The sequence below is a fragment of the Calypte anna genome, chromosome 21 (genome assembly GCF_003957555.1).
Source record: "Calypte anna isolate BGI_N300 chromosome 21, bCalAnn1_v1.p, whole genome shotgun sequence".
NCBI lineage: Eukaryota > Metazoa > Chordata > Aves > Apodiformes > Trochilidae > Calypte > Calypte anna.
Genome location: NC_044266.1, coordinates 2200690 through 2227456, shown reverse-complemented (window position 1 = coordinate 2227456; position 26767 = coordinate 2200690). Strand labels below are relative to the sequence as shown.

General features: G+C 45.3%; 1 protein-coding gene across 1 annotated transcript in view; it reads right to left on the bottom strand.

Annotated features, from left to right (window-relative positions):
* Positions 1–26767, bottom strand: part of CAMTA1 (calmodulin binding transcription activator 1) — a 249262-nt gene that overhangs the window by 107042 nt on the left and 115453 nt on the right. Inside the window, exon 6 of the mRNA XM_030463641.1 lies at positions 4325–4396. Coding sequence (XP_030319501.1) covers positions 4325–4396 — 72 coding nt within the window. The remainder of the gene's footprint in view (positions 1–4324; positions 4397–26767) is intronic.

Sequence of the window (26767 nt, the reverse complement as noted above, 5' to 3'; positions counted from 1 at the left end):
CGGGCTGCTGGCTCTCCCACAAAAAAGAGGTCTCTTCTAGATGCTGTTCCCTCCAGCATTTTGTCCTTCCCTGTAGCAAAGGGGATGAGATTTCTGTGAAGCTAAACCAGGTGGTTTTGGAACACAGTGCACAGGATGGCTTCATTCTTAGGAAGAGGAAGGAGCTGGTTGGGAGAAAGACAGCATGTGCTGCACTCTGCCAGATGGAATTTAATTTTAGTGAAGGTGAAGGTTCTCTGAGATGTGAGCATTAGCAAAAAAGTAAAACATAAAGGAGGAAAAATCAAGCAAAAACAGCTTTCAACTTGAATAGATTGTGTGTCTGTGTTAAAACAGAGACTGTAGGACTGAAGGTAGGTTTTGAGGGATGAAGCCTTGGGACAAAGCTCCTTGGACAAGAGGAGCCACACATGAGCAAGCTTCAAGCCGGAGATGGCAACTGAGCCACCCCAGCAGCAGTCCCAGGGATGGGCTGGGGCTTCAGCACACACTTACTTCATCACACAGGCTAAAACTCACTTTGGGAAAACGTGCCAAGACAGCAGCAAGAGTTTCAGAAAGAACACAAAGGCTCAGCTATGCTGAGAGCCCAACTCACACCTCGCTGCTCAATACGCGCTCAGGTGCTGCACACAACTTCAGAGCTTCAGTGCCCAGTCATTCCTCCTTCACCCAAATGAAAAATAAAACCCCATTACTGAGCAAAAGTCTCAGGAATTTTTATGAGAATGTAATGCTTCCAATTGCTTTTGAAAAAGACTGAGATCCTCGAGCTGTCTGCTGCTGCTCCCCTGGGGCCTTGGCAGAGGCACAAACCATCGGGCAGGGCAAAGCTGCTCTGGAAAATTCACAAAAAGTCTTTAGCATGACCCTGTAGCAAAGTTCATGTACTTCTTAATTAAGAAAAAGGGCAACACTTCTTTTTTTAATGTCCTACTTCCCCTAACTACAGCACCTTCACACCAGTGCTAAAAAAGGTAACAGAAAGCAGGATGCAAAGCAGTGACTGTCCAACAAACCCAGAATTTCCAGCTGCATGGCACAAGCAGGGAAGAGAGCAAGAGACACATTGCTATCTGTGGGTAAGGATGAAGCTTGCCTCCAGTAACCTCTGCAAACAGCAGCCAGCCCCAGGAGCCTGGCAGACAGATTAATTTTAAATTCCTGGGGTGCCAATTACCAGTCCACAGAAGGGAATGCTGCATTTTGCTACTCAGCTGTGCCAATGTTTGAAAATTGTCTGTATCCAAGAGGCCACATTTTCCCTGCATTACTCATCATGAGTACAAACAGAGTTTTTTTATTCTTCTTCCTCCATTGACAGAATATCCAGTGCCATTTTGAAGGTCCAAACATGTGCAGGGTGGTTACTTGTACACATTCCTGCTGGCAGACAAGCCAACAAACCTGGATGGTGTCTGTGTGCCGAAGCCTTTCCAGGAGTCTGGGACCTGCCATCACTCACACCTAAAAAAAGGCTTCAGCAGGATCATTTGGCACTTTCTAACTGGGAACAGCTCGGGCACTGCTGATTTTAGGAACCTACCAGGTAATGAAAAAAAAAAAAAATTAAAAACCAGTGCTACTCAGGAGTCCTCCCCAGCTCCCTTTGTAGAGGTCAGCTGCGTCTTCAGCCCTGCCCTTTCCTCTGCCTTTTGCTCAGAACGTGATCCTGCATCTCCAGAAACCAGAAAGCTGATAGAAAAATACAAAAACCCAACAAAGGAAAACACCACTGCCACCTTAGCCACTGTCCCTTCTCTCCTCTCCAAGGGGTCCATGTGAGCAGCTGCCAGTGCCCAGGGCTGGACCATCTCATGCAGAGCCACTGCCACATTTCCTCAGCATTTCCAATTATTACTGAAAATTTTTAAGGTGTTTGGGGTAAGCCAGAATTTAAAATCTGTTATAGAGCTTGAAATATCTCAAAAATGTAAAACCCCTTCTGAACAGAGAGGCAGAACCGTGGCTTGGTGCCACCCCATGGCCACCATCACTGCGCTGCAGCCCCTGGACACTGCTGGTCCCAGAGACCCAGGACACTGCTAACTGGTCACAGGGACTGGTCTTCATTTCTGTAGCCTTTGGCCAGTCTGCAAGGAGATGGCACATTGTGTCAATCAGAAACAAAACCACAAAGTTGTTTAAGTAAGAAATCAGAGCCATATAATTAATGGCTCCAGCACAGCAGAAACGCACAAAAGAGACTGCTGGGCTCTGGCTGGTTTGAGTCTTGGCCTTGACACTGCAAACACTAGTCAGAAAAGATAGAGAACAACTGAATAAGGATTTTTAATCAATATCTAACCTGACAATAGGATTTGGAAGAAGATCATCCCATAAAACACAAGCAGCACCGCAGACTAATTGTATTTACTTCTTATTGACCAGAGACTCCCAGGCAGAGCTCCATGTGCCAGGAAGGCACTACCTGACTCTCTAAAAAAAGCAAAAATCACTCATTTGCCTCTGTGAGCTAAAAAGCCAAGCATTTTGTGGGAGGTTAATGCTAAACATTGCCCTGTCTGTGCCTTTTTTGGAGTATCAAAGTTATTTATTGGGTGCTGTTGGAGTGTAAGACTGAAGAACGCACACAATTTCCCTTCTCCCTCTCTTTGGTCTCACTCCCTCTAAACTCACTGTGGAGCTAAACAGAAACAATGTGGAAATGTGAGAATGGCATCAGCTGTTCCTGGCCAGGTCTTTTCTCCCTGGCTGCATAACCTTGAGTGCATGACTGAAGAATGTCCATTCATGCGGGGGAGATGCTGCCATAAACCACAGACCCCCTGTTCCTCCCACAGCGAAGGCACAACCTGTCCTTGTTTCTGAACAAGCAGTCTATGACATCCACAACAAGATATCCTGCATCATGTTTTAAAAATCAGGCCATAAGACACGGACTTCCCATCCACTCAGCTCAATCCCAAGCAATTAGCAGGGCAAAGAAGATGCCTGAAGGGTGACGTGCAACCTCGGAAAATGACCCAGGGCAAGAAGGTCCCAGGTACTGCAGTGCAACTCATGAGACAGAAACTCACTAAGGCCAGCAACACCTCCAGGTAGCACACAGCAAAAATAACAAATATAAAGCTCTCAAAGACAAGAGGAGTGACCTAGGACAAGAGGACCTCTGGAGGGACAAGCACAGGCTGGTACAACCCCTCCCTGGGTGGAGGGAGGATGCCACCATCCATCACAGGACCACCAGAGATGGATGCAAAACAATATCAGCAGCTGTCTGCATAAGGGCAGAGGTTTTGCTAGGTCCAGAGCACTGAACCACAAGCATTTAACAGTTTCTTTAGGCAAACCTCCATCTTGCTCCCCTTTTCTGGCTGCATCCCACCAGGGATATGGGCCAGGACCTTGGGAGGCTGCAGGGAAACATGCTCCATATCTGCAGAAGTGGCATGGTCACACTGGGCTTTGAGAGGTCACAGCTTTCCTCCATGGAGCTGAATTACTGCTCCCACTGCCACAGCAATGTGTGTTCCCCTTACAGTTATATGAAGAGGATGCAGAGTAGGGATGCACAAAAACATCACAAAGAACAGTGGTGTTTGATGCATTTTCCCTTTTGTTACATCTTCTTTTTTAATATGGAAGTGCAATTGCAAAACCAGGGGGAAAAAAGGATTATTTTCCATTTGCTTCTTGAAACAGATGTTAGTTTCCTCAGACCTGCTTGTTTGCAAGACTGTGGGGGTTTAATCTTCAAAACAGTAATATTATTACAAAAGTGTCAAATGCTGTTTTCTAACAAAACAATCTGCTTCCAGTTTGTAAGCAAAGCTAACCACTCAATAATAGAAACAGCTTCACAGAGGTAGGGTTGGCATCTTGGTCCAGTGAATGCCCAACCAGGGCAAACTCCTGACAGCCCTGGGGGAATCAGGCCATGACCCAAACCCCAGAGAAATAAGATGAAAACTCCACTTGACTCCTCCAGGCATTCACTGTGCCCACGACAGCCAGAAATAAAATCACTGAGGGACCTCAAAAAACTCCCCACCAGAGCTCAAGTCACACAAGTCACTTTGAGGTGACCAAGGTTCACCCCAATCCTACCACAGCCACAGGGCTGGCTCCTACCCACGCCGTCCATGACTTCAGAACAGGAGAGAGCCCAAAACCTCAGAAACCTCACTTGAGTCTTGGTTGAGGAAACATTTGAGTGGTCAAAACTCCAGCAGAGCAAATGTATCAGACCTCTAACTGAGAAACAGCCGAAATCCCCCCAAGCACTGGAGGAAGGGATGGCCAAGAACCCAGAACCCAACCCAGCCCCACGGCGCTGCCCCGGCACCGGCCGCCATCCTACCTGCAGAAGCCAGTAGCACCTTCTGTGAAATGTGGGGATGATGGAGGAATGGACATAGCAGCCATACAAGCACTAGGGACACAAAAAAGAGAGAAAACAGAGTCAGGTTAGTCAAGGAAACCATTGCCAAGGAGGCAGCACAAGAGATAGCACCAACCATCATGTCAGCTGAACGTCACCCACCACCAGAGGATGCTGGTTTGGTTGTGGATCTGGGTGTGAGGTTGGTAACACCCAGCACCACATCAGACCATCCCAATGTTGTGATTTTTTTAAACATTGCTACAGGTTCATTACAGAGTGGGCTTTGGTTAGCTGGACTTTAAATCTTTGCTTTACCATATTTTAATTTTTTAACAAAACCCAACACAAACACATCTTTGTCATGGTTTATCACCTGGGCATGCAAATAGACAAATACAGGTTTGTAAACTGAAAAAAACTGAAAAAAACTGAAAAAAACATCAAATACCAAAATACAGTTGCTTTACTTTCTGCTTTCTTTAAATTAACTCTGCTTCTCACATTAACTGAAATCAGTAAAGCTAAGGAATTCTTTCTGAGAAAAAAATCACATTTCCAGTATATTAAAACTTTTCAAACACTGCTTGGTTGGAAGCTAAGCCTGGTGCACAGGAAACTGCTCTTAATTTCAAAGATTCTGGTACAATTCCTGTCCAGCAGATTTGTTAATTATTAGCAAGCACTATTATTTTCTGACTGCTGGCATTTTGGAGCACACGAGGGATGGGGGTATTACATACATCCTGATGTATTCCCCTATACCAAAGGTGAGCAGTTTTCCTTAAATTCAGGATCCCAACAGCCCACACACCTTTCCCATGGCACCAGGAGTGATGGGAAGGCAGATGTGGGCACCACTTGGTGACACCATTCTCCTGGTCACACTCATGGGAGAGCTGAGCACCAGGGTGCTGCTCACAAGGTCGCCCTGAATTAAAAAGGATTTTAAGGGCTGCTGCCTGCTATCACAGAGCTATTTTTAAAGTACAAATGACAAAGATTAATAATGTTTTTAAATGTGTCAGGGTACATTCTGCACACACACACACACACACACACACACAAAAAAAAAAGAAGCAGGGAGGGAAAGTAGAGGGGAATAAACCCTGCAGAAAATAATCCAGAGAACAGCTTAACATTTAAATCCCACCACTCAGCTTGGGGAAAAGCAGACACCATTGGTTTAGGATAATCCCTGACAGCAGCTCCCAGTTGCAATGGCCCCAGGGACTGGTTGAAGGTCTTTAATGTTCAGTTCTGCTGACTCAGAGCTGGTCCCCACACTTCAGAAAGCAGAAGGAGGTGCAGGATCTCCCAGCCAGGATGGGAAAGCTGCTCTGGTGATGAAGGAGCCCCCACAAGAGCAAGGAACACCCACAGCCCCTCATGCAGCACACATCCATATATCTCAGTGTATATCAGCACACCTCCACTTGCTTCCCTACCCCCATTTGCTGTGAAACTGATGGAAACTTCACCATGATTAAACCAAAAAAAGACTGACAAGCACCAACGTTGAGCTCCTTGGAGCTCACCACATTTAGCAGGTAGCAAAGCTGCTCCCTGTCTCACATATCATTCCAGAGGTGTCAGTAATGAATTACATAAAAGCATCCCACCTCCACGAAACCAGTTTTCAGCATTTCAGCAAACTGTTAAGAAAATCCTAACGGTTCAGAGGATTTACAAAGCATCCAGAATACAGAAGAGATTTTTTTTTTTAATTTTTCTTCTTCCTCCCCTGTGGCACAACACGGGAATCACATCCTGGATTTATGTTTCAGGGCTGTATGTTCTAACTTGGGCACCTGGGATGAAGCAGATCCCTGCATAAGCAAGACCCCAGCCTTAAAGAGAGAGTGGGGAACCTGAACCAAGAGATAACCTGGCTGAGAAGAAATCCATCACAGTGGGACAAACACAACACACCTGGGAAGACAAACCCAGTGATGGTGGCAATAAAAACCACATTAATTGTCATATTAAAAATGTTGAAGATATAAATAGGAACCTCACAAATCTAAGGTGGGCACCTGGGATGAAGGAGACCCCTGCATAAGCAAGACCCCAGCCTCAAAGAGAGAGTGGAGAACTTGAAGCAAGAGATAACCTGGTGGAGAAATGCATCACAGTGGGACAAACACACCTGGGAAACCCTGCTTCTGGAGTCAAGACAAACCCAGTGATGGTGGCAATAAAAACCACATTAATTTTCATATAAAAAAATGTTGAAGATATAAATAGAAACCTCATAAATCTCAGGTTCATTTTTTGGGAGAATTTCCAAGTTTAATGAGTTAACACTAAATCTCAGGTTTGGTAGCAGGGTATGGGTGGGTTTACAGGCAGAGGATGCAGAGAGGAGATTTTCTGACACTTGGCTCTGACACAGACAGCAATGAACCCCTCAGCCTCACACCAGGTCAGGGCACCAAGCACTGCAACTAATTAGGAGCACAGAATTACCCCCTGCTTGGCCTTAGGAGACAGGTAACCAGGGCACACTTAATGCCTTGAGCTAAAGGAGCCTTTAAAATGAATTCTTGCTCAAACCAGGCAAAAGGGGTTTCATTAGCCAGGTTTTCTTTTGGGTTTTTTTTTTTTTTCCTCATTGGGGAGGTGAAATGCAGAGGTCTGTGTGTCTGTGGCTATGTTAATGCCAGGCTGGGCACTCAGCCAACGCATTAAGTGAAATCGAATTCCTGAAACCAGCTTTAATCAGCAGATTTTTAAGGTTAGAATGACTCTCTCCTCTGGAAGGTTTGCCAAGGTTAATTCTGTCCTGAGCAGGCTGAATTAATGGGCTGGATAGGGGAGAGTATTTTTTGTTGTTGTTGTTGTTGTTGTTGTTGTTGTTTTTTCCTGATTCTCTTTCAACTTTACAAAATCTCCAGGAGAAAAGAAATGGCATTTCTGAGCCATCTGAGGAGAAACACCACTTCAGCAAGTTATAGATTTCTCTTCTGAGACCAGAGCTGAGATGGGAGTAGCCAGCACATCCCATGGGAGTCGTGTGGTGTGGGATCAGCATGGGATTGGCATGGGATTGGCATTAGACTGGCCTGGAGCATCCCTGGACAGGGCCATGGACACCAGGGATGGTTCCTGCTCCTCCAGCCATAGCAGGGCTATAAGATTTTCCTTGCTCCCAGAGAGCCAGGCCCTGCCAGCTCCACTTCATCTTGCACCTTTTTAAAATCGACAGGTAATTAAAGAAAAAAGGGCCTTCTCTGGACAGAGGGGGAAAGTTGTGCAATTACAGCTCCCTACCCTTCCATTTATATGCAGCCCACATCTTGCATTATCAAACTTCTGAAAAACGGAAGGGGGGGAAAATCAAAGGATCAGTGGATTTTTTTTTTTTTACCTTGAGCTCCTTAAAGTGATTGTGGATTATTTAAAAATAAAACAATAATGCTGAGGTGTTCTTCCTTAACAAGAACACCTTGGGAATGGAAATAGGCAAGCAAGAGAATAAAAAATTCAGGATAGGGTTGGACAGGCTTTGAAATTTTTCTCCCTGGTGAGTTACACTATGGATAGTTAAAAAAAAAAACCACCAAAAAACCGCCTAGATTTTGTTCAGATTCTCACACTGAATTCCCAATTCCCTTAATAAGAAGCTAAATCAATCTTTAGAGAACAAACCATGTAAGACCTGTGGCTCTAAATTATTAAAATATACTCGAGTAATTTTATGGTGTAAGGACTCAGCTTCCAATAGCCCAGCAGCCTGCAGACATCACAAGGAGAAGCCACACAGATTATTTTGGAAAAAAGCCCCTGCCCCCTGCCTGTGGGCTTATGGGGAGGCAAGGATGGATCAGACTTCTTGCTCATTAGAAGAATCATTTCCAATCCTCTTGCAAGCGATTTCTCTGCATTTGCTGCAAATCCCAACCTGAGAAGTTTGTCAGCTGCTTGTAGTAATACATTTGTTTTACAGGTAGGAGCTGTTTTCCATCTACATCTGTACCAAGAGCTCACAAAACTCTCTGCTGCTCTTCTCCAAGCAAGGTTGGAAAAGCAAGGGCATGGGAACCCTTGGGTCTGGAATCTGAGCCACCTCTTGGCCACCAAATCAGCAAAGCATTAGGGAAAGCCCTCAAACTTTCTGTGTGTCACCTCTTTTCTCAAACAGCCCTGAGTAAGCACCATCTGAGCTCAGGGTATCTTGCAGCAGATGGTCCTTCCTTCAGGACAGGGATGCCAAAGCCATAGACACGTTCCAAATCCATTTAAACATCAGATTAGGCTCACCCCTGTCAGCCACCAGAGCTGGGAGACAGCAGCAGCTCCCGCCTGCTCCATTAATCAAAATTCAGCAAGAAAAGGCAACGTGCTGCTATAAAACCCTCTGGCTCAATGCCAACACCACGCAGAGGGAACCTGATGCCATCAATCTCGTTTTTCCTCCCCCGGAACGGAGCTGGGGAGGGGGGAAAAAGCAACCTCAGGGGCTGCCAGGGGAGAAGAAAAGCAGGAAAGCAACAGCTCTCGTGGGGCAAAGCCACACTCAGTGACACGGATGCGAGGAGAAACTGACCTCAATATTTCTCCATACAGATCAGCCCTGCTTCATCTTTTTAAAAGAGGGAGGTGTAATCATAGCTGAACCCTGCAGCACCGAGGAACCACCCAGGGGGGTGGGTGGGCTGCACCCAGGGGTCATATTTTGATTTAAAGAGGGAAAAAAGTGTCATAACATAGGGAGGAATCCAAAATTTCTCATCAATGCAGCAAATCTTCAACTAAACATGCTAAACATGTTTTCTCGCTCTTGATCTTAATGAAACACGGCCATTAGAAGGGTTTGGGGCTTCCCAGTGTTTATAGATGGTAACTTTGATTCAGCAAACCACACAAAATGTGCTCAGATCTCAGTGTCAGTGGGATCTGCACTGCTGGCAAAGGAGATCTTCCCACTGCCTCACCACCTAGAGCCAGGCTCTGCTCTTTGCAGGACCTTGTCACTTCTGGTAGCTTTTGGTATCAAATATTGTTCTGCTTACCTCGTGACTTGTTAGAAAGCAGGTGTTTTTTTTTAAATGTTAAATATTTGATGAAATATTTAAATGTTTAATCAGCTCTTTTTCAAACCCTGTTTTCCCTCAGTGCAATTCTGAGTCACTACAAGGATGGGAGGAATTAACTTTCTTATTGTTGGAAATGATTCTTCTGATGACACTGGCAGAAATCTGGGTGTATGTATGGCTACTGATCTTTGGTGTCCCAAATTCTAGAATTTAAATTTCCTGCCTGCAATCCCTCGCTGTATGTCTGTCACCTCTCCACCCTCCCAATCTGCCCCTCACAGCTTTCTTCACTCTTTTCCTGCTGCACAGACCATGGCTTCTTCACCCCACAACTCCTCACTCAGATCCCCACTGACTCTGGTCCTCAGCACTCTCTGTGTGTGCAGGACAGAGGTTTCCCACCCTCCCAGTGCAGACCCTTGGGGTGTGCAGCCTCTCTCCCAGTGGAAAGGGGCTCAACAACCAAAGCCCTGCATCCCTCCCAGCCCTGATGCCCACAGCTTTTCCATCCATCACACCTGCCACAAAGGAAAAGTTACCCAGGGATGTTATTGCAAACCCAGCGGGGCTGTCCTGCAGTGCATTAAATTATGATAATAATAAAAAGTCAGTCATGGCATTTACCAGCCTGCCCAAACTCTTTTCTGCTCCCATTGCTGGTCAGCATGTTGGTGGTAAGAGCCTTTCATGGTCCTGCCCAGTGACACCTCCAGCCTTCTCCTGATCCAGGATTAACATGGAAAAAATTGACTTCCCACCACAGACAAACACCACCACAGCATGCTGCACCCCAGCTATCAAACTCCTCATTTTTTACACTAGTGATTCCTTTAATAAGGATTATTTAATTACGAAAAGAAATGCATGAAGCCAGCTAGACAAGAAGCAATCACTTTAATCCCAGCAGCTCTGCAGCAATCCTGCTGCTCTGCAACCAGGGACACAACCTGCAGAGCCTGTGGGGACTCCAGCCCTGCTTACCTGGGGAATTGTGACACCAGCTTTAACATAGCAAGGGCATCAACATCCCTCTTCAGCTGCCTTAACAGCATCCAAAGTCAGGGGATGAAAAGGACAAGGCTCTTTTTCTCCAGAAAGTGAAAATCTGATAGGAATTTTCTGTTATTTTGCAATGCTGTCAACTGTGAGACGATTCAATGGGAACTGCCTGTGCCATCCCACTAAATTATTGCTCAAATTGGTTTTAGCCACACACTTGCAACTGGGTTATCCTTGAGTTTTGACTACACTAACCTCATAAAATCTTTCACGAATTCTTTAGGAAACAAAATCCACAGCCCAGTCCTGCTGTGGGATCATTTGTATGCAGCCCTGCACACCCGCCCACAGTAGCTGCCTGTTCATAAATGCATATTTCTTTATTAATATGGGGATACTTTAATCTCAGTCTAATTTTACCTTTAGGGAAGCTATATCCCGAGGCTGCCACGAGCAAAAACCCTCCAGATGCAGCAGTGTAATTTGTATTCAAAGCAGCAGGTCTATCTGTCAACATGTTTGTCTCCCCTATCTGCCAGCTCTTATTTATAATCCCATTCAGATTAATGAATGACAGTAGTTCTCATCACAAGAAATCTGATTAATCAATTTAAGTGCTTAATCATTCTGGCCTGGGTGAAAACTGTTTGGTAGGGATGCTGCCTGGAGAGGGACAAAGTTGTGAGAGGCAGAAGGAGAATGTCACACTTTTCCTCAGGAACAATCCAAGTGGGAATCGTGCTCAGGATCCCCTATGACATGACGAGCTCTCAAGGAGCTGGGAGTTTCCTTAGGGCCACTGGTCATGGCCAATTAGTTGCTAAATGTCCTGTTTAAACCAGTTCCTAATCTGTCACCAAAGACTTTGCTCTATTCACACAATTCTCTGCTACCAACCCCCCAAAATGTGAGTTATCCCCAAGGGGGGTGACTCTGGTAACCCAGCTGGGCACCTCTTGCCCATTACCCTCCTGTACCACCAAGATGTCTTGAATACTCTAGAATAATCTCCAGGGTTTTCTGTAGACTCAGGAGATGCTTCAGATGACAGCTAAGAGCAAGCTTGAGTACAAATCATTGATCTGTAGGAGAAGGATCTCAGAGAGGGGCTGTGCAGCTCTGAAGCTACTCTTGTGGATGCTCTGAATGACAGAAACCCAAAACAATTTATAAAACATCTGTATCTCAGGACTAACATCACCTTCTCTTCCATGAAAGAGAAGTTCACAGAAGTACCACTCACTGCTGGCAGCCAAGATCCATCTGAACTGGTGACAAAGCAGCAGGTGTTGGTCAGACTGGCTCTGGGTATTAGGATGGAGGCACCTCCTGAACACCCCAGTCAATATTGCTTCAAAACAAGCAGCAGCTCTCCTGCTGCCAAGCCTTGTCTCGTGGCCACTCACTGGAAATTAAGATCAGAGCCTCCCGATCACACTCTTCAGGAATTGAAGCCCAGCACTATTAAATCTTTGCATCAGTGACCTGACACCAAACAGGGAATTGCTGCAAACAAAATTTACAAGTGGTCAGAGGAGCGTGGAGGAGCTGGAGGCACAGGGGAAGATGCTTTTCAGCCCCAAACCATCTCAGCAGCTACATAAAACCTGCAGGACAGAGACATCACCCAGGTCCCCAAGCAGCCCCCAGCATCTTGTGCAACTCCACGTTTTGCCAGGCAGGAGGGTTTTGTGACTGTCCCCACAGGGTTGGAAGAATTGTGAGCTGGAAAACCGGAGTGTATTAGTATCAGACTGAAATATGACCACAATACACAGATGTATTTTAGACTTATTCTCTTTTAGCAATGTTATAGAGACAATATAATGAGAACGTTGCAAACAAGTCAAGGGTTTTCCTCCTAATCTGGCAATAAAAATGTCAAAGAAGTGCCTAAAATCCTAATAGGAAAACAAAAAAATAATGGGCTAGGCTCTGACAGGATTTAGCTGCAATTTTACTCAAAGGCTTTAATCATGTCTGCTACAACATAAATGGAAAATCAGATACAATCCTGTATGAACTATTAATGTCTATGGTGGCTATCTAAGCTGTTAGGGAGACTGAGGCTGAACAGATTCAGTAGAAGTTAATGAAGATAGGTAGAGGTCTAAATATGTGTATATCTGACCAAAAAACACACAGAAAAAGGATTATTGAGCTAGTCGTAGTGGGGAGCAGACTGAGATAGCAAATACACAATTATAAAAAGATTTAGAAAGTTATTAGTCATTAGATTTTACCATCTGCTGTAAAAATGAACAAAGTGTTTCTTGATGAAATTAATGTCTGATAAACTTAGAAAGACTAAAGGGGAAAGAGTGTTTTAAGGGGGCAGTCAGATTTTAGAAGTCAGCTCGAGGGAGAAGGGAGAGCTCAGACTGGGAAGGACTGAGTAATTTAAGGGCTCCCAGAACCACAGAGTGATGGAGGAAGATGGGGCAAGAGGCAGCACCAACACCTGACCCTGGATCCAGATGGTTCCTGGGCTCCTCTTGGGATGTGACACTGGGAGAGAGCAGGGGAAGCAAATCCCACAGGACAGCTGAGAAGTGAACACTGGGCCTGTGGCAGAGAGGACTGGGAGCAAGAACATCAAATACCCACCAGCTGCCACAAAAGCACCACTGTTACTGTGGTCATCACACAGGCTGAAGTTCAGAAAGTTTTTATTATCTGGCTGAATCTCTTTTTTCTGGGAAAAAGTAAAAAAATACCATTACAGCATGGGGAAATTGAACAAAGTCTGACTGTACCCTAGGGAAACATTGGCTAATACAGTATTTTTTGCACACACAAGATGAAAAAAAAGAAGCTGCATCTGCTAACAACCCCAGTAGGGTGCAGGGCACAGGATGTGATCACATTGGGCACAAGGGTCAGAGGCATTTGCTGTCCTTCAGATTTGGGTAAATACAGACAAGACTAACAACTTATAGCAAATATATAAATATCAGCAGAACTTTTGTGAGCTAATTGTATGCACTTCTTTTCTTCTTGGATTAATTTTGTGCTGGAATGGACTAGAAGGCTCAGCTGAAATCTTTTTTGAGCAGCCTCCCCTGTGCAAAATTAGCCCTGGAGTTATCACACCACACAGAGCCTGCACTGGCGCATTCTGCTGGTTTCAAGACACTCAATTCCTGGTCCTGTTCCCTTATGTTTAAGCCCAGAAGCCACTGGTCAGGAATGCAATGATCAACATGCAGCTTTCCCTGTCTGGTCACTTCAAAGTCCTTGCAAAGGTGGAGTAATTCACATTATAGCAGCAAAAATACAGAGTGGAAAGAGAGAATGGTGGTGCCAGGGCTATCTGCATCCATCAAAGGAATCATAGAATCATAGAATGGGCTGGGTTGGAAGGGACCTCAGAGATCACCAAGTCCAACCCTTGATCCACTCCCCCCGTGGTTCCCAGCCCATGGCACTCAGTGCCACATCCAGGCTCTTTGGAAAGATCTCCAGACACGGAGAATCCACTCCTTCCCTGGGCAGCCCATTCCAATGCCTGATCACCCTCTCCAGAAAGAAATTCTTTCTAATCTCCAACCTAAACCTCCCCTGGCACAACTTGAGACCCTGCCCTCTTGTCTTGCTGAGAGTTGCCTGGGAAAAGAGCCCAACCCCCCCCTGGCTCCAACCTCCTTTCAGGGAGTTGTAGAGAGTGATGAGGTCTCCCCTGAGCCTCCTCTTCTCCAGCCTCAACACCCCCAGCTCCCTCAGCCCTTCCTCACAGGAATTCTGCTGGATCCCTTCACAGCCTCCTTGCTCTTCTCTGGACCTGCTCCAGCACCTCAAGCTCCTTCCTGAGCTGAGGGGCCCAGAACTGGACACAGGACTCAAGCTGTGGCCTCACCAGAGCTGAGTACAGGGGCTTCAGAGATTCCCTTCCCCACTTCAGGAAATCATTCAACGTGTTCTGCACCTCCCAAATTCTGAAAACTGAATTTAAGTGCACACAAAACTTCACACAGAAACAGGAAGGACCTGACCTTCAAACTTCCTTCCAATGAATCCCTTAATTAAAAAGCATTTACACAACCTAAAACAAATTATTGTGTATGCCAATACTAAATCTTCCTATTCCAATTTAAAATCCTTAGAGCTTCACTATCGCTCACCAGCAATGGCAGGAGCTACACTAAGCAAGCATTTAAGAATTTCTTCCTGGAAAAGCTGGTGTAGAAATTCTAAGCTTATATTGCTTGCATCCCACTTATAAATATTTCATTCCTGTCCCCAAAACCCCACCAGCAAAGCATTAATTTCTCAAGATTAGTGTACCTAAATTTACTGAAGTTCACCACCAGCAAACAGCTGAGTGTTTCTGACATTCAATAAGCAGCAAAAAGGTCAACGTTTTACTTTTATTAATTTTTTTATCAGAGAATGGAAAGCTCATTTGGTGACAGATAATGAGTGTTGGAGAAGGTCTGCTGCAGCAAGATACACCAGACCAGTGCATCCTCTGTCTGAACAAGAGCAGGATTGCAGAGACCTTCCTGAGGTGACTCTGGAGAGTTACTGAGGAGTTGTTCAGGACTCTGTGACACTTATGGCACTTGGACTATTGAGGATGGCAAAAAAATCTAAGCACAAAAGCACAAATATTCCACGTGCCCAGAGACATGATGGAGAATACAAACAAAAACTGCAAGTAAAGAGGAAACTTTCTTCTCATTTGTAAACCAACAGTAATTTCTATCATTGGCAGATAGCTGATTTGTCTGCACATTGCCAAAAAAAAAGTTTATTTGCATTTTCTTTCTGGTGATAGGGGACTTGAAGATGGAGGGGCCTCAGGTCTGGACTGTCCCTTTCCTGCTGCTCAGCTGCACAGCCCAGAGCTGTCCCCAAGCTCCTCTGCAGGGACCATTCCCCTCCAGCACACACTCAGGGGCCTCCCTTGTGTTGTCCACACAGCACCAGGGCCCAAGAGTTTTGGCTGCACCACCCCAGGTCTGGGTACACAGCACTTCGTGAGGATGCTCCCATCCTGCCCAGACCACTCAGCTGCAACAGCAACAAACAGAGACTCCCAGCAAAGGTTCAGTGTGGGATCTGCAACGTCTCCCATGCACAAATGTGACATGAAGGGATTTAATTTTACTTTAACTAACTTGTCACTAGCATCCAATTATAGAACCGGTGGGCTTTGCTGATTAATTATAGATTAACTAGATGCAAGCCTTCACACATTAATCTTATAAACTCTGCTCACAGGGATGGGATCTTACACATCCCTCTTCAACCTTTGGTTGCTTTTACCTAAGAACCTAAAAATGCAAATAGCATCCATCGAGCCCATGGGTACTGAGGGTTGCCAAGTGCCTCATGTCCCCTTCTCCATGTCACAGGAGGTGACCCAGCCCTTGCTGCTTAGGGGGGCACTGCCCCTGCTCCAGGTCCCCACTCAGGCTGCCAAGTCCCATGGACACGAGGATGGAGACCCAGACAATCCCAGGGCAGTGATGATGAAAGTCAAGTGATTAGCTCCCGGTTTCAACAGCTTCACTTCTGAAGTGCTTTTTGCCTATTTTCTCAATAAAAGCAAGACAGTGCTGAGGAGGTATTTGACAAAGCAGAATGCTGAATCATTTTTAGTACATCACCTCTTCTCACGCAGAGGGAATCTTCCGTTTTCCCCATCACAGCCAATTAAGAAGTTCAAAACATTTCTTCTGGGCTGACATTGATTGAAAAAGACCACGAGACTTCATGGTGTAAACTTGTCAGCTTTATGCCATCAGGTCTGGTTTTGTCATGTTTTACTGAATATGCTGCTACAGAGTTTTTCTCAGCCCCAACAATTTCTTTTCCTTGAATGTGAGTACAGAGTCACAGCTCTGCTGATGTCAACAGAGAAGACTTTTTGCCCTCTCCCCACATCCCACCACCATCCTTTCGCAGGGGTGGGCACAGGAAACAAAACTGCTGGAGAACAGTGTTTCCAAGTCATTCCAGTTCTTCCCACTTCCAGTAGGACAAATAAATAGCTGAGTCCTTACAGGAGCAGCTCCAAGGTCCTGGATTCCCTGTCCATGTTGTTCCAGAGGGCTGCTCTGTGTTCTCAGCTACCCAGTGGTGAGGTGCACAGATCTAATTATGGATGACATCTGAGCAAGGCCTGAAATGTTACTTGAACATGAAATTACTATTTCAGCTCTTTTCAAGCCTGAAATGGTGAAATGTCATCCCTTGAGAGCCGTCCCCTCTTACAACCAACCCTGATATCAGTACAGAGAAACTTCAAACACTTTCCACAATTTTCAGTGGCTAAAGATAGCTGAAAAGCAGATCAATACTTTCCCATGTCATTCCTGGCAACCAGGCATTCATGGTGTCCAACACATCACAGGGAGATTCACAGCAGCACGTGTCATTTAAACACTGCTTGTTTCATCTTTGTAAACAGAGGGGTTTCAGCATTTGTGAGGAAAGGCACGAAGAGAGGTTCATATACTTGTTTATTGCCAAGATAAAATGCTTCATTGAGACTGACCATGCACTGAGTCTTACTTAAGCTGGCTGCAGCACAAAATCGAAAGGCAATATTTTCTCAGTCACTGAAACCAGCTCACGTTCAAGACTCAAGGAAAAGCAGAAGAAAACACAGAAAATTTTGGTTTGCTCCCTTATCCAAACCACATGTTAACACTGTGAAACGTGCCACTAAAAATGAGTCCCATAAGTGGAGAGAAATCTGTTCTCTCAGCCATCCAATTCATCATTTTTTATCCAATCCACTGCCTGCAGGTTTACAAATCACAAGGAATTTAGCGAGTGTGCTTTCATAAGTACAAGTGGACAATAAATCATCATCACACTGATGCCACTCATGGAAGATGCACAGTTTCATTTTAATGTCAAATTTCATTATTGGTAACTGTGAAAAAACCACAAACCAACAAAATCCTGAGTGGTCTTGAAAACTAAGGGTACAGTATTAAGGATGGATATGAATTCCAGCTTCTCTAATCCCATGCTGAACCTGAAGAATGCAGCCCCCACAGAGCTGCACTTTGCTCCAAAGAGCTTTTAAAAAGAAATGGTTTTATTTGCACTGAGTGTAAGGGTCTGAAGGACAGGGACACTCACTCTGAAACTCCTGCCACTGCTTCTTTCTGCACCTCCTCAAACTTTTGACGAATCTTCCTCTGAAGCTGCAATTAACACCTTTTGCAGGTCACCCCACAAGATTAATTTTCCAAGCACAGATTGATGAAAACGCATACAGAAGGGTTTAAAAAATATTTTCTCTATTAATCTCCATCAGCAGCAGATTACCAGCAGGGCAGCTAATGAAGATGTTATTCCATGGAGGTGAAAGCAGGCAGGGAGAAGGATGGGGACACTCTCCTGTGTGCCACAAGCGGCACCTCTGGTAGGGACTGCTTTGTCACCATCATGGCCCAGGACACTGCTTTGCCTGAGATTTATTTGGGTTCACAGCCATACATGAGAAGAAAAAACACTTTTAGACAAAGGATCCCCATACACAGCCTAGATTACAGCCCAGTTTGGTGCTAAAACCAGTAAAACGTGGCCATTTCCCTCCCTGCTCTCACCTGGCTCCCTACAAAATCAATCACAACAGGCACTTAATGCTCTCCTGGAAGGAAGGGGAAGCAGCAGGATGAGAGGCTGAAACCACATCCTCTGTCCTTTGTCAGCAGCAAAAAGCTGTGCAGCTCAGGTACCCTTCAAAGCTCCTTGGCTCTGGGGGGGGGATGGAAAACACTTTCTTTGTGTTTGGTACTTTGCCTGTGCCTCCTCCTTGCTGACACCCCAAACCAGCACCCAGGACTCCTTCCACTTCAGCCTTGAAGTACACAGATGTTCAGCTGAAAGGAATATTAACAAAGGTTATCTGCAAACCTTTTTTTTTTGTATTTTTTATTAAGCATGCACTCTAAATAAATGAAGCATTACCCTTTTAATATTAAGGATGCCACCTCACAGTGCTAGCTTTATAAAATGGGAATATCATTGCTCTGTTTCAAGGCTTGCTTGCCAATTTAATTTGGAATAAAAATGTTTCTCTACTGATGGCAAGGAAAAGAGAGGAGCTGACTCGTGCTAAGGCTGGATTTGACTGTGCCTAGCAGCTGAGTATCCCCTGGGAATTCAGGGGGGATATTGCACCCTTGGAAACTCTTCTCATCAGTACTTGTCCCAGTCTTGCCCTACGTGATGCACGCAGCAGAATGGATGGTGATTTGACACAGAAATAGCTGTTTCATCACATTTCTTCCTTCAGATCTACAAAGCAGACCTGTCCTGAAGGCTGCACTTCCAGGAGGGGTGCTGGTGACCTAAACCTCCCCCCCATCCTCCCTCTGCACATACATGATGGCAGCAGAGTCAGATGTGGGCATGGAGCAGGCACCAGAGAGTGAGGGATTCAAAACAGTGACTGTGGAGACACCAACTTTATCTCTCCCCTGCAGAGTAGGAGAGGGCCAATAAGGATGAAGTTTAATGCTACCCCATTTAATGATATTTTCACTTCAACCGAACTGTAAAATTAACTGAGAACTTACACTAAAAAAAGACTTTTATTTTATGCTGATAATTAACTAGAAGGTTTCACACTTGAGATCTGCTATATTAAAGGGAACTGAAATTGCTTGTATCAATTACCTTACACTAAGCAGACAGATTTCTCATAAAATGCTGGAACTGTTTTGTGACTATGGAGGAGTCTGACCACATCATGGGAGCCACAAGGAGAGGTGACCACCCATCACCTGCAGCAGCTGGCTCAGGCAAGACCACAACCAGGATGGTCAGCCATGCACTACAGGGAGAATGACTGCAAAACCTTCTCTGGGCTGACCACAGATCCAGCCTCAGGCTCATTTTCCTCTTTGTAAGGACACTCATCACATATCTGAAGCATCAGCTGGGGTGGGATTTGGAGCACTGACACTGTGTTGTGAAGCAGCAGCCACAAGATTATTTTACCTGCTTGCTCAGCCTGATTAATCTCACCTTTATAGTCTGGTAATTCTGGGTTTGGATAGCATAGAGATAGATCTGACTGAAGGCTGGATGGAAGGCAAAAAAGATTTATTCCTACCTGCTCCAAGGGTGGCACCATCCCACACCATTTCTGGAGGTGATGGGCATGATGTTCCACCACCAAAATGATCTCCAGGTTCTGACACTTTAAGCAAATGCAGGTAGACTCAGCTAGAGCCTCATTACTGTGGTGTTTACCTTCTTAAGTAAATACACCCACAATGAATGCAGTTCCAAAACTAATAAACCAGCTCAGCAGAACCAGCTCCAGCATAACACACACTCAGAGAGTGGACAGGGAAACAGAACTAAGGTGAAAACTGGTTAAACAGGAAAATCACTGTGGGAAAACAACAACTGGGAAAAAGCAGCCAGGATTCCACTGGGGCTCCACAAGCATCATCAAGACAGAAAACACAGCACCAGCCACTGACCCAGGTGGCCTCCAGGTCCTCACTGCCTGGACACTGAAAAACCAGTCCCAAGTTTCCCCATCACTTGCTTGACAGGATTTGTTGGGTTAGGTGCAAAATGTGTTTTTACTGGCAGTGTCCCCTCCCCAATTAACAGCTGATTGCAGTCCTCCAACCCAACCTAACACATCAAAGTGGGGTCTGCACCAAACCCAGTTGCCCCAGTGAGAAGGAAAGGAAAGCAGAAATTAAAGTGCACAGTGCAGAGGCTCTGATAGAGCTCTGTGTTGTTACAGGTATGCAATTAATTACAGACCTACTGTAATGTGCTTGGCAAACAAAAAATTCAATAAAAATGTAACTATAAATTCTACAAGAATGTAATTATTAATTCTGTTACTGCTAAGGGCACAAACCCAGTCGGAAATGCAAAACTCCTCTCAGGTACCTTAAAAGAGTTAAAAGGAGGATTAAAAGAGTTAAAAGGAGTGCAAGGACAGGGTGTTGGAGGATCATCAGACCACCCAGACTTCCCAAGCACAACACAACCAGCACAAACAAACACCCAGGGTTTGCACAGCTCCACAAGAACTTTCATTAAAATATTTTTTTCCTGCACGTAGTGCATCACCTGTTTTGCTGTGACCATCCTCTTCACCTCACTCTCTTTTCTCTGAACATACAAAAAGAGCCATTTTTAGGTGCAGAAGGTGCTGATTTAGCAAGATTGGCTTTGCTAGTGAAATACATCTTATTCATGGGTTTATACAGCCACACACTATTGATTTCAACAAAAGCCAAACCTCCCCTGTGTGAGTGGGATGAGCACATGGAAGCACCCAGCTCAGCTGCTTGCACCCACGAGCAGAATCCCTCCTGATCACACACAGACATTCAAGGAGGCTTCATGAAGCCAATCCCTAAATTTAGAAGTCATCATCTCAGAGTTGTACATGAAATGATTCATCACGATGACAGCAGCAGCATGTGAAATGGAGTCATCTGGAGAACAACACAGACAGGTATTTAGAAAGCAGAGGGATAATTGGAGTTTTTGGAGCTTTCTAAATATTGGCCATGCCACCCAAGAAAAAGGTGTGACTTTTCCAGTGTTTTAGGAGGAACCTGCCACTAAGCATAATTAACCAACAAAATAATGTTTCAGCATGTCCTAGCACACATCAAAATTAATTATATGCTGGAGAAGAGAGAAAAAAAGAGATAAAGAAGAGAAAAAGACTGATCCTGCCCAGCACAGCCCTTGCTTCAGCTCTCTCCAGCCCTGATGATTTCTGGCCTCAGCCCTTGGCTCCTGTTGGGCTCCATCCTTGCACAAACCTGGCAGTGAGCACCCTGACTCCTATCTGAAGCCTTGTACAGAGGCTCAAGGCTGTGAGAGAAACAGAAATCACTTCCCCATCCTCCCAGTGCATTTCCCAGCTGCCATTCTTGCTCCCATTAACTCCAGTGCTGACACCATCCTTCACTTTATGTGGTTTTTCACCTCCCCACTTTATTTCTTTGACATTTGTAGATGGAGCAACTATGTCACACCTCAGCCTTGGTTTTGCCAGAATAAACAAGCTAAACAAGATTTTTATTTCTGCTCATAAGCCAACCCATTTTCCTGATCAGTCTGACTTGTCCTTTTCTGTTCTGCTTTCTCCTGATGATTCCTGAACACTGTTCTCTGCTGTATACAGGATTATAAATAATGCAATGCCACCTTGCTCAGTGGCCTCAGCGTGCCCTACAGCTACCAGTTAGTCCTTCTTTGAAGCATCCTAGAATTGCAAGTGCCTTTCTGACACCAGCAAATAATGCTGAGCTTTTAATCGTTAAAATGTAATTTTTTGCTACCACTCTCAGCAAGCAGTTTGTTAAGCAAAGTGCCTGTTACTCTTCTCACAATCACAGTGCAGGTGAAGTTCCTGAACAAAACTGGGCCACAGCCCAATGAAAATGATGTTGGTGCTCTTAGAAATCCCCACAATAGCAATGAGCACCCACTGCACCCCATCCTGATGCTCAAACTGATGTTTGAGCTGCAAAGATCTTCCAGCATGTAGAGTATTACTTAATACTCAGAATTTAACAAAGTGTGGTTTTACACAGCCTGGCAGCAGAACACGTGTGAGGCAGAGGGAAAGGAGAATGCATCTCCAAGAATAAAACACTATATAAAGGCTGATCTCCATCCTTCTCATCATTATATTCCAAAAGTCACGAGCTACGTGTTGATTATCTTCTATTAACATATTGTGTCCTCTTCCTTACTTTCTAATGAAATGTTTATCTCCAAGGAAATTCTACAGAAAAGACTAAATTTGCATATAAATAATAGACATGTCAAACCATAAGATGCTAGGATTTGGTATTCTGACTAAGAGTGTTAGACATGATTTGTATTAATTTCCTTAAATTCCAGTGCAGCTCCACAGAATTCAATCAGCAGCAGTGGTGTTGTGCAGCTAATTGCATTACCATGCCATGCACTGAGGTTACAGCTGCTGATGAGGAGCTGCCCTTCTTGGATAGGCATATTTTGGGACAATCCTTCCCTTAATCTAAACGCAGCTTCTTAATTCCACACTTCACAGAGGAAAAATCGGACGATAATAAGGTTTTTAGATGGGATCAAAGCTGAAGAAGTAATAGAAAGGAAGCTGGATTTTCCAGAGCAGGACTGAAGGCAGGAGCATCACATGGCCTGGACCACCAGCTCCCCCGTGGGAGGCATCTCACCAAACCTCAGCCTCCCAGCCACCAGGCTCAGAATTTAGCACTTGCTACAGCTCACATGGGAGGTTTTTCTGGCTCTCTGCATTGGAGTTGGAGCACAGAAGGAAGTCCCAAAGGAAAACTCATCTCTGCAGATAATGATCCACCACAATGGCTTTCAAATGGGAGCCAGAAGAACCCTGAATGCTAAAGGTGAACTTCAGTTAAAGATCTGCCACGCATTTTGCTCCAGACCATGATTTTGCATCTCTTTCCCTGCCAACAGCAAAGTCTCCTGTGAATTCCTTTCTTTTTTTAAAAAAAAAACTGTCTATTTTTGAAAGCCAGCTCAGAAGACACAAGTGCTCTAGGGTATGAAAAAGGCAGTGCCCTGTGTAAGGCAGAACACTGCTGGAAGGTATTACTTAGTATATTGACATTATAAAATCAGGTAGCAATGGGAAATACTTTCACAAAGGTTACAAACATCACTGTAAGACCTAAGGGCAATTTTCCAGATGCTGCTCAGCAATGAGATGTTGTGCATTCCCTCTTCTCTCCCTGAGCAAAGCAAGGTGACTGACACAGACTGGACCTGTGATGCCCTCACTGGCTGCCTGGCCCTGCAGGTCAGTGTCCCATCACCAGGAGAAGTGTGATGTTCACCAGGAAGGGACATCAGCTCCCAGACAGCAAACCCCCCGCATGATGAGGGATGCTCCAGTACACTCACACCCCCCAGAGCGACAGCTCCTGCAGTTTACTCTCTGTCATTTCTGTGCCCATAAATCAGTTTTATATAAAGTAAGGTAGTAACCCAGGAATGGTGCAATAAAACACACCCTTATTATTGGAATATCAACTTTTTCTTGCAAAGCTGTATATTTTCTATTGCTTCCCCAACTAGCTTGCTCAGTTCTGGAGCCCTTTGCACAGAACACAGCAGAGATGTTGGCTGTATCCTAGAGAGAGGTTGATCATACCCCAAACTCTCCTGAGCCCTGGCTGCCACTACCACCTGGTGCTTCAGTACAGAGGCAAGCAAGCTATGCACCACCTGTGCCAAAATGGGGGATACCAGAAAGTTCTTACATCCATATTTTAAAAGAAGTATTTCAAGTAGTTGGGCAAACACCACCCAGATGGCAAGTTTGCTGCATCCTTGCTGAAAAATACTGTGCAGCCAACAAACCCATATGGCCAACCAGAGAAGCCACATAAAGATAACAGTATGCCTGTACAAGCAAAATGTTAATGAATTAGGCCCAAAGCAGGCAAAAATCTGCTACCTGGTCCATTACAGCTGGTGATGAAATGCATGCATATATTTCTTTTAGCATCTAGCCATTCCCACACAAGGGACAGGCAGGCATGGGGAATGGGAAGGTGTTGGCCACAGACCACTTCAGCCCCATTCTGCTTCCCCATCCCAGTATTTGCCCCTCATTCACCTGGAAATGGGGTCTAAGAGCCTTTGAACTTCCCCTGCATTGGAAAGGGATGAGACATACAAGCAGATGGCCAATATATAAGATTCTGGGAAAACCTCCCTCTGCCTATGGATTTATCTTCCTCAAGAAGGTCTGTCCAGCTCACTGCCACATTTCTGTGGGCAGGAAGAGAAATGCAGGATGAGCTGGAGCCCGAGCCAAACACCAGTGCAACATATAATGTGAATAAATACCATTAGCATCAGACAATGTGAACAAATCCTGACAGCTTTTAACTATACCAAGAGGTAAAGCACAGAGAGAGTGAGAAACTCATTATTCACCACACCTTTATTTAAGCTGCACAGAAAAGTGAGGCAGCCCCAGGTCTCCTTTGCTGTGATGATAAATAATGTTACCATAGTGAGACACGAGGGATGGGGACAGGACCCTGTTGTGTCACACAAGAGACCTCACAAGATGTGATGGAAACGTGATGTTCTGCCTCCCAGGTGGCAATGGCAGCACTTCACTGGGTGAAGATCTTGCAGGTTCTCTGCAGACATCCTGCAGAGGACAGTTGGAAGGAGAAGCAAAGATGTGTCTCACCAGACAGTCAAAAGAAAGGCAGCAGGCAAAGCAAATCCAGCCAGAGAGCACAGGGGTGTTTGGCACTGGGCCTGACAGGAGGCAAGAATGAGCTTCTGAACACCAAAGCAGACAGACACCCTGTAGCAGATAAACCAAACAGGAAAAAAAAGAAAATGGAAGGATGCACTGAGGGGAGAGGCTGTCAGGGGGAGAGGGTGGCTGAGAGGAGCAAAGATGACTTCAGATGAGCAGAAAGGGCAGAGCATGGAGGGGTGGGAGCAGAGAACTGGGCATCCAAAGGGAGAACACACACAGAGCACTCAGTAAGGTCAGATGGGAGAGAGAAAGTGGTGATGAGGCAGGAAGGAAGGGATGCAGGTGCTTTGCTTTATAAAATTTGTGCAAGTTTTGATGCCATTGTTTAAAAAAATGGAAAGGCTTTGCACAGGACATATTCTCAGAAGCACTAGTATAACTCTCTGGTTTTTAGGGAAATCCCTCATTAGTTCTTAAAATGTTGAGAAAACATTGATGCAACTGAGGAACAAACAGAGTAAGGGAAAAAAAGGATTTCTTTCCCCTCTTGCTTATTCTTCCAATACACAAATTCCATCTGCAGCTGCCTGATGCATCTAGATACAAGTCTCAAAAGGCTTCTGTATATTGTTGTGCTCATCATATCATTACCCCAAACACTTGTATAACCTTGGTAGGCACAAAAACCAGCTGTGACATTCCAGAAGAAAAACCCTCAGGGGTCACTGGGCAGCACAGGGTTGATAGGGAAGGTTTGTGGTCTCCATCACTGAGTGACCCCCTGGAACTGCCACCAAGGCAGCACACCAAGGACCCTTTGCTCTGGGGATCAGGACCCACACCAAGGGCCTCCCACACTCTTCTCTGCCATCCTCACTGTTTTCTCTCTTCTCACTGGGAAAGAGATTTTTTTGTTGCCTTTCGAGATGACACCGAACTGAGAAAGCTGTGGAGGGAGCTGACAGCATGAATCTTTTATATTAGGATTAATCAATTAAAAGGCCATTACAGCAGGAAACGTCAGGATGTGAGATGGCCAAACAAATCTGTATTTATGCCCTTCTGCCTGGAATTCCCTACTTGCTCTTTACCACCACGCTGAGCCATCTCTCATTTCGGCTGCTCCCAGGAGGGTCCCTGCAGTACTTGGGGGGGGGGTTTGGGGAGGGAGGGTGCAGCCCTGCTGCCCTCCTGAGCACCCAGAGGTCCTGACCAGATGCAGGGTCACATCACAAAATGAAAAGCACAATCCTTTCACCATCCCATCACCTCCTTTTGGCTTCGGGATGCTGCGGGTGGTGCTGCCTCCTGGTGCTCCCCTCCAGAGCCCGCAGCGTTTCCATGGTAACGGCTGAGCCGGAGCAGGATTCCTTCCTTGCTCATCAGTCGAGATGGCTCAAGCATCCATTACACTTTGCTGTGGCGGATTGAATAACAAACACAGACACTAACAAATCAATAAGAGGCCCAGAATTTTCAAGGCCTGCAAAACGCTCCCTTTCTTCTCTCTCCCTGCGAGCCTGAGGCTCCCCAGCCAAGTTAGAGCAAAGGGATTTCAATTTTGGCAGGAATCTAGGTGACAGATCCTCCTGAAGTGCAAATTGCCACAGTTCCACTGAAGTCAGCAGAGATATGACAATTTACACCCACTTAGGTTCTGCCACCGGGTAATTAGCACATTGCAAATAACTGGAAACATACTCCCAAATAAGAACACTCTTCAGCTTGAGGCAAGAATGTTTAAATAAAAAGAAGCACCACATTTTTTCCTAGGATTAAGCAAACTTGTATGCTTCTCCATGCCATATTCTAACATATTAATAGATAAAAAAAATGCAAGCTAGCTACTGGTCTTTTTGTTTCCCTAATGAAACCACAACAGTGTGGTCTGCCTTGATGTACCTGATGGACTTCATTTGGTATGTGGCCCATGAGGTGTGACCCAAATGCTCTCTCATTACTGATCTGTTTAATTCCCCTCCTGCTGCCCAAGGACTGAGCACCCTGATGCTGCCTCCAGCCAGGCCCTGGCTTTGCTACCTACACCATTTTACAGACCTTAATCTCAGACACAGAGGTAACAATCCACATGTTGAACATCTTCAGGACCATGAAGAGATTATGCTGCTCTTAACATCATGACTCCCTGCTTTTTATAAAGTCACCAGA